Genomic DNA, 8,626 nt, shown 5'->3' on the forward strand with positions numbered 1-8,626 from the left:
ATTTGAAATTGTCTAAGTCAGGACTATTAGGAGCTATGTATTTCCACTACGCTCTTCCCATATGATGTTGAGCTAGATGCTCACGACCTTATAGTGTAAGATTTTAAGAACAGTTAAAGAGGAATATTACCCTGTGTGATCATTAAGTTTCTGATACAAATATATGCTTTATCCCTCTTGTTGAAAACATAAATATACTGTCCATTTTAGGTGTATTTGGCTGTGCAGAAGCATGACCAAGCAAAATTAAATAGGAGCAGCTTGGTTGCACCACTTGTGTTTAATTCAGGGTTTCCCTTAATACAGGCAAAAATATATGAGGAATTACCGCAAACCATCATGTTAAATAAACATTCTGCATACTGTGTGAAAACCTGCCAGGTGTTATTTCTCTTGACCTCCAATGAAAATATTTTTTTGTGTATAGGTATGTACCAACCTATTCCCAAGCTTGACCTAGAGGTTTTTAATTGACACTGATTAGGCCAAAAAAAACAAATTATATTGTATTATTGTATTTAAAGGGTTTCTATTATGACTTTTATGGTGTAGTTTTATTTGCTAAATTAAACTGTTTACATTACACATAATTCCCTTTACCATATAAAAATGTATTCCTGAAACGACAAATGTATTTTTTTTGCTGTAATTTTTAGTGTTTAAGCAGCCATCTCAGGTCATTGTGCCTGATTATGTGTTTCAGAAAGAGCCAGCACTTCACAATGGAACTGCTTTCAGATGAGCAATTGTTTCTCCTACTCAATGTAACTGTATAAATTGCAGTGGGACTTTTACTACTGAGTCCTATTCCTAGGCTGGGGCCACATGACCAGATTCTCCACAGGCCAAGAATCACTGCTCCTCTTCTAATGCACTGCACATTCAGCAGATTTCGGCAGAAAATTAATAAGCTCACAGACAAAATCTGCCTTGTCTGGCTGCACCCAAGCAGAGCTAATGATACCAGGTGCAGGCAGCGCAAAAGAAGAGGAGCAGTGGAGGTAGGCTGAAATCCATGTTGTGTGGCCCTAGCCTTATATTTACCAGGGAGCTGTTATCTTGTGTCAGTGAACTGTTATCTTGTTACCTTCCCATTGTTCTGTTGATGGGCTGCCGAGGGGGAGGGAAGGGGGTGATATCACTCCTATTTGCAGTGCAACAGTAAAGAGTGACTGAAGTTTATCAGAGCACAAGTCACATGATTAAGGGCACCTGGGAAATTGTCAACATGTTTAGCCCCATGTCAGTAGCGATCCTAGAGGGGGGCAGGCCCTGGTGCGTGACGCGCAGCCGGGCCCCGCCCCCTCCGTACGGCCCACATTTTCAATGGCGCGGGCTGCAGGGGGGGCCCTGAGGGGGTGCGGGCCCTGGCCCACTCGCACCCCCTGCTCCCCCGGTAGTTCCGCCACTGCCCCATGTCAGTTTTGAAATCAAATATAAAAAGTTTGCTCTTTTGAAAAACAGATTATAGTGTCGACTTCTTCTGGAGCAGCAGCACTATTAACTGATGTGTTTTGAGACAAACACATTTCCCCTGACAGAATCCCTATAAACTTTGCAATTTGTGCAGAGAAGATTATGAGCCTTATTTATTAATGCCCTCAGTGCAAAACTAGGTCCCTTGCTGCTCATTCAGAAATTATACTACACCTCTCAAGCCATATAGGGACGGTAGTAGGGACAATGCTCCTTTGCACCTGCATTCACCAGTGGGGATGACCGGAAGGAGGGACACCTGTGCACTTTCCCCAGCTTGCCTCTCATGAATAGAGCAATGCCAAACACAGGAAAGCTGTGTTAATAGATATTTTTTGCACTTTGCACACTGCCCAAAAAATCGTAAGTGAACACTTACAACTTTAGCTATCTGCATTCTTTAATATGAGTGAGTGCTGTCATACTGCTAACATTACAGTAACACCTCCTATATTTGGCTTCAAGATAGTGCTATAGTTTGAGGGCTATAAAAAGTACCATAGGAAGTGAAAGGACAGTCCCTCTATTTATATATTTGGCGTTATAAAGTGCACAAAGCTCAAAAATTAGGACCTTGTGGTTGCAGGTTGCACATGTAAGAGGTGATAACTTCAGTAATCAATAAATCACTAGAGCATATTTCCCCTTTAAAAGCATTATGTGCCAACAACCACTTAATCTAATCATTAATGTATGACTATTCATGTAACTCAGCCTTCTGGGTATATTATTTGTTATTTAATATTACTTCATAAGGCTTTCAGCGAAGAAGTCATTTGTTACATGAGCATGTAACTCACAGTATTTATATAGGATTATCAAAGAGGAAAATATTGTAAGGGAAAGTATGTTGATCTGAAAAATTGCATACAGTCCAAAACTCCTTCTGCTGAATATGCAATAATATATTATTATTATAATTATTATTATTGTTATTGAAACATTCTGTATATGATAAACTCCAGCTGATCTTAGGTTTCAACCTCTTTCTCTTAAATCAGTGGCAATCTATGTAAATAACCATTGGTTATAGTGTCACTCATCTAATATCATTTCATTATTAGGAAGGAATTTGAGACAGGCACAAGTAAAAGCCATACTAAAATCCATAAAACATTATTGTACTTGGCATTGCTTCTTCCATATTGCTCTGTGTGGAACCTTTACTATCCATTAGTTAGCTCTATATCAGGCGTCTCCAACCTTTTTCACCCTTGAGCCACATTCAAATGTAAAAAGAGTTGGGGAGCAACACAAGCATGAAGGGTTGGGGATCACTGGTCTATACCAACGGGGAACATAGAAGAGAGGAATAAATAATGATAAATAACACAGTGTAGTATTTTAGAATCCAATTTCAATATGTATGCTCTAAAATGCCAGTAATATTGTGATCATCATCATCATCATTGTGATAGCTTATAACTCCACCTAGTGTTCAAAAAGTGACTAGTGCTTATAATAAATACACATGGGTGCAAAAAGAATCCTAGTGGGAGTAAAGGTGGCCATAGATGTAGAGATCCGCTCATTTGGCAATGTCGCGAGACAGCGGATCTCTCCCCGATATTCCTCATTGAAGTGGGCGATATCGGTTGATACGATTGTGGGTCCTAGGGCCAAATGATCGGATCATAATGCATCTTATACGGGCGGTCGGATCACGAGACCCCATACACGCACAGATGCGGCCGCGATCCAACGGGATTTTTTACCCTGCCCGATCGAGTTCTGCCCGACTTTTGGCCAGATATCGATCAGGAAAGCCCATCGGACGGCACCACACACGGGCCAATAAGCTGCCGACTCGGTCTGTCGGCAGCTTTTATCTGCCCTTGTATGGGGGCCTTTAGAATGTTGCACCTCGGTGTTACTGCGCTCAAGCACCTTAGACCACGACTGCTTGGACCGATGGAAGAGAGGTAGGACAGAGTGGTATCACCCATCCTGGGAGTTATAAGTGCCATGTACCTTCACTTCTTACAAAGTGCAGTGCAAAGGATTCTATGATATGTCCTTCTGCTTTTATCTGGGATCATCACTGTGGTTAGAAAGATTTGAATGTGTCACGTCACGATATTTGTTAAATGCATTTCTGCCTGTTGTATACAAAGCTAGAGCTACAGGGAAATCTGCAGGGGGCTGGGTCCGGCTTGAAGAGGTGAAACAAGGAATCTTAATGCTAAGGCGCTATGCACTTTATAACGAGTTATGTAAGTTATGTAACTCATCTTAAAAGCAGCCTTCCTTGTGCAGCTGGAGCTTAAAGGAGAAGGAAAGCCCCAGGGTGCAAAACCCCTCCCCCCCTCCCGTGTATTGCCCCCCCTCCCTCCTCCCCCCTGGCCTACACCTCCCGCTGGGCAAATGCCCCTAACTTGTTACTCACCCCTCTGCGCAGGTCCTGTCCACGGAGTTCACAGTCGCCATCTTCTCCCACGCGCGTCTTCTTCCTGCTCTGACCGGCGTCTTCTGGCACATGCGCAGTAGGAACAGGTACCGGTACAGCTCTATTGTGCATGCGCCGAATGTCACGAAGTGAAATCGGAAAACTTCGTGACATTCGGCGCATGCGCAATAGAGCTGTACCGGTACCTGTTCCTACTGCGCATGCGCCAGAAGACGCCGGTCAGAGCAGGAAGAAGACGCGCGTGGGAGAAGATGGCGACTGTGAACTCCGTGGACAGGACCTGCGCAGAGGGGTGAGTAACAAGTTAGGGGCATTTGCCCAGCGGGAGGGGTAGGCCAGGGGGGAGGAGGGAGGGGGGGCAATACACGGGAGGGGGGAGGGGTTTTGCGCCCTGGGGCTTTCCTTCTCCTTTAAGGGCATGGACACACATGCGGTTTTTATAAAGCCAACCGCTGCATAAATACGCTAACCTAGTGTGCCATTGCCTAAGCTTAAAAAGCTTAAAACCACCTGGAGTATTTACGCGGCTTTTTTAAAAGCCGCGCTGTAAAACCGCATGTGTGTTCACAGCCTAAAGCAGGGATCCCCAACCTTTAGAACCCGTGAGCAACATTCAGAAGTAAAAGGAGAAAGGGAGCAACACTAGCATGAAAACTGTTCCTGGGATGCCAAATAAGGACTGTGATTGGCCATCTAGCAGCTCCTATGTGGATTGTCAACATACATTGAGACTCTGTTTGGCAGTACATCTGGTTTTTATACAACCAAAACTTGCCTCCAAGCCTGAAATTCACTGGGAGCAACATCCAAGGGGTTGGAGAGCAACATGTTGCTCACGAGCTACTGGTTGGGGATCACTGCTCTATATAGTGCCTCCTGTATATTTCACCTTCTACCTTGAATATCTCTCTCTTTCTCTTCTCTCAATCTCTTAACATCCTATCTTATGTTGTTTAAAATGAACCGCAACAGACTGAAAAAGTACATTATGTATGCCATGCAATTAAGTTAGTAATTAAAGGGCATGTAAAGTCTAAAATAGAATAAGGCTAGAAATGCTGTATTTTTTATACTAAATATAAATATGAACTTACTGCACCACAAGCCTAATCAAACAAATAATTTATGCTTTCAAAGTTGGTTACAGGGGGTCACCATCTTGTAACTTTGTTATACATCTTTGCAAGACTAAGACTGTGCACATGCTCAGTGTGGTCTGGGCTGCTTAGGGATCGTCATAAACAAAGCTGCTTGAGTTCTGCATGGCTGGGACGTAAGGCGGGAGCTCCCCCTGCTGTTCATAAGTATGATTGTTTCCCTGCAGAGCAGTTAGGGACCATCTGATAATTCCTATCCACAGCATTAAATGCAGGGAGAATTTCACTCCATACAGTCAGGTTTCTTATAAAAACTGTACACATTTTTTAATTAAAGTATATTGGAGATATATGTGTTTAGCACATAAACGTCTAGACAACACACATGTCTAAAGGCTGGACCATATACCTTCTCTGTGCTTTTATTTTTCCATGTCATACACAGTAGCTTCCTTAAATGCTTCATTTAAAGCATAGCTTTCTACTGATCATCTTTTAGAATGGCTTTCCTTGCAAATAACTTTCACAGCACAGTCCTGATATTTTCAATACCTAAGTGAAATGCTCTGAAAATTAATTTCACACTGCTGCTCTGCACTTCAATAAACTGTAAATTCCTCAGAGTCACTGTGGTCGTCCACTAACCTTAAACATCATCTCATCATTGTCAGGGAGAAGGTGTTGGAGTTCCACTGGCCACCAAGTTCCAAACTTAACATTTGGAAGAGAAAAAAACTCTATACACACAATTTATTGGCAAATTACCCCTATGTCTGTGCAGCTCTCACAGAGTTAACCCAGTCTATTGTTCCACGTAGAATCTACACGCATGACAGGGGACTCAATACTCCAGAGACTGCATCTCAGTGACAATCTCAAGTTAAAGCATGTGTACCGAAAGAAGAAATACAGAAAAGAAGGTTTCCATTTATGCAATGTCTATGAGCAATTTGTTGCCAAGGGATGCTGCACTTTGTTCGAGAAGCAGAAAGGCTGCTAGGGATTCTCACTTACCTGTGAGTTGATCGTAAGACCCATCAAGATCTCTGGAATCAGAAAGGTTTTGCTTCCTACCTTTCCCCCTCATTTTGAGGCAGAGGTGTATGTACAATGAAGTAAGAACTGACCCCCTTCCTCCTCCCAAACCCTTACAAATCCAAGGATGCTCCAAACCCAAGAAAGAAAAAGGCAGCCAAAAATATCTTCTTTTGTCCAACAATTTCCCACTCTTCTGTAAATTTCCCAGAGCCAGGATAGAAGCGGTGTTATCAAATATCCTTCTTCAGACTCCCAGGCAGTTGCCTATTTTCCTTTCAGCGGAGCAGTGCTTTGATTCTGTGAAACCTTCACTGGGGCTGTGTGTTTTTTTGTCTTTTTTTTGCATGAATAATTCCCCCCACCTTTTTTTTTCCACAATGTGATGTGGTCCAGTTCTGGAGACGGGGAGAACAGGAGGGGGGGGTTTACGGAGTCCTCTTATTTCTTACTATTAATTTTCCCTGCAAGAAACCTGCTTTCACCTCCTGCTGCTAATTCCCAGTGCATACCCCTTCTCCCTGTCTCTCCTATACCTCTCTGTCTCTGTCAGTCTCCTACCTCCTATTTCTCTCCATGTAATTAAAATATAGGCAGAGTAGAGCAGATCCTCTGTGCTCCGCGCAGGCAATTGTTATCAGTTCTTCCCGTGTCTTCCTAGGCTTTTGCTTTATTCCATTCTCCTGTGTTGGAATAAGTTTGCTGTATTCATCCCTTTTCCGCTTGCCATTGTCTTCCTCTTGTAGTGAATGTGGTTAGCTGGGATTACAATGGGAAACTCCTTGACTGTGGGATCACTTTCTAAGCACACAGCAGAATGAAGAACAAAAGCCTGTAGATTTGATTCCCTTTCACTCTGTCACACGACATGCTAGAATCTTTGTGCTCTGGCTCCCGTATTATTGTGACTTGTGCTTCAGCTCCAGTTCAAATAGAAATGTGGGGCTGTTGGAAAGGGAATCGTGCAAACAAACGGTTGAAAGTAACTGTTCTGTGACTCACTGCTCTCAGTAGGGGACCTCCGGCTTCTGTCTGCTAGAAAGGTGCTTTCCAAATATCAGCTCATCACCTGCAAAGGGACCCTTTTATATAGACATGGCTGATGTTTCAAAGAGTTTATCCTTTTTGTTGTGAATTTCTCCATTTGCACAGAAATATATTATTGTGCACTATCTCTGTTTTAATTTCAAATCCTGGCATAAGTATTTGGTGTAAGATGTCAGATGTTGCGGATTCGTGATTTCTTTCAAAGGCAGTTTTAAGCCTCATTGTTAAAAGCATTTAAAGGAAAACTGTACCCCAAAACAATGTAGGTCTCTATAAAAACATATGGAATAAAACAGCTCACATGTAAAACCCTGCCTCATTTACAGAAACCATTTTCTTAAAAATATACTTTTTTTTTTGTATTATGTGCCATTGGGAAATCCTAAATAGAAAATTGCCATTTTAAGAAATAAGGGCTGCGCCTTGGGATCCTACGATTCATGGTGCACACAAACAACCGCTGCAACTTCAATCCATTGTCCGTATGCCTAGGTGTATGTGCCTGTGCTTGTATGTGTGTGTGTGTATATAGAATGTGTCTGTCGGCAGCAGACCAGCAAAACAAACATACAGTATTGCCCGGACAAGACAATTTATTAAGCCGACAGTATGAACTAATGTTATGTTATGTTATTATATCAGCCTCAAGAATGGTTCCATTTAGGAACCAAAACATTGTTTCATACAATACTAATGAGCAGCTGCTGTTTTTTCTACATGGAAGTGTGTGCTCAAGTCAGACATATTTTTCTGTGTTTCTAAGAAACAACATTGCATTCCAGTGGGGCTCCAGTGTGTTTATTTACCATTTGCCTGCCATATGATGACTGCAGGAGGGTTTCATGTAGGCCCCTCTTTCTCTTTGGTGTATGATGTGAATGGAAGTATGATGAATACCCTTTTAAAGGAAGAAACAGCAACATCTTCATTTTAAGCAGGTATTTACCTGTGTTTCATTCACAGCAGAGTTTTTCCCCCCACAAAATATGACCTTTCCCAATCTTTAACAGAATATGCAAACAACTAATTAAAGTTTATTTTTCTAATATCGGAGCAGACTGGTCCACTGACAGTTTGGATAACTAAGAAAAGTGCCTTGTACTGTGCCTCAGCCACTATTATGGCACATTCATTTAAATAAAGTACTGTAATATACATTTGTTTTTTCCTTATTCCTCTTCCTAAGCATTTTGAAAACTGCACAAGCTAGTCCTCCAATTCCTGTTTTCTACTTCCTGGACAGAGAGCAACTTCACAACACCCTCACCCTCTCCTTCCACAGCTGATCATCCATCCCAACTTCTTTACTGGCTTCTCAAGCCTAAGTGGACATGGTGCTTTTTGCTTCATCTCATAGATAATTCTGGAAGAGCTATACCTTACCTGCAGAGTCCTCCCAGCTACTGTGCCTACCTACATTAGGCCTTTTGTTTCTGGGACCAGGTTCTAAGCACATAAAAATAGGCACTTTTGTTCACCTACAGTGTATTATACCCTAGTGCTAGAAGTATGTCAGGCATAGAAGAAATAAAATTGAGGGTAGATGTTGGACATAAGCAAGTAC

General features: G+C 42.2%; 1 protein-coding gene across 1 annotated transcript in view; it reads right to left on the reverse strand.

Moving 5' to 3' along the window:
- Positions 1-6,920, reverse strand: part of LOC121396214 (Kv channel-interacting protein 2-like) — a 219,523-nt gene extending 212,603 nt beyond the window's left edge. Inside the window, exon 1 of the mRNA XM_041570957.1 lies at positions 5,995-6,920. Coding sequence (XP_041426891.1) covers positions 5,995-6,067 — 73 coding nt within the window. The 5' untranslated portion in view covers positions 6,068-6,920. The remainder of the gene's footprint in view (positions 1-5,994) is intronic.
- Between the last annotated feature and the right edge of the window lie 1,706 nt (positions 6,921-8,626).

The sequence above is a fragment of the Xenopus laevis genome, chromosome 7S, assembly GCF_017654675.1.
Source record: "Xenopus laevis strain J_2021 chromosome 7S, Xenopus_laevis_v10.1, whole genome shotgun sequence".
NCBI lineage: Eukaryota > Metazoa > Chordata > Amphibia > Anura > Pipidae > Xenopus > Xenopus laevis.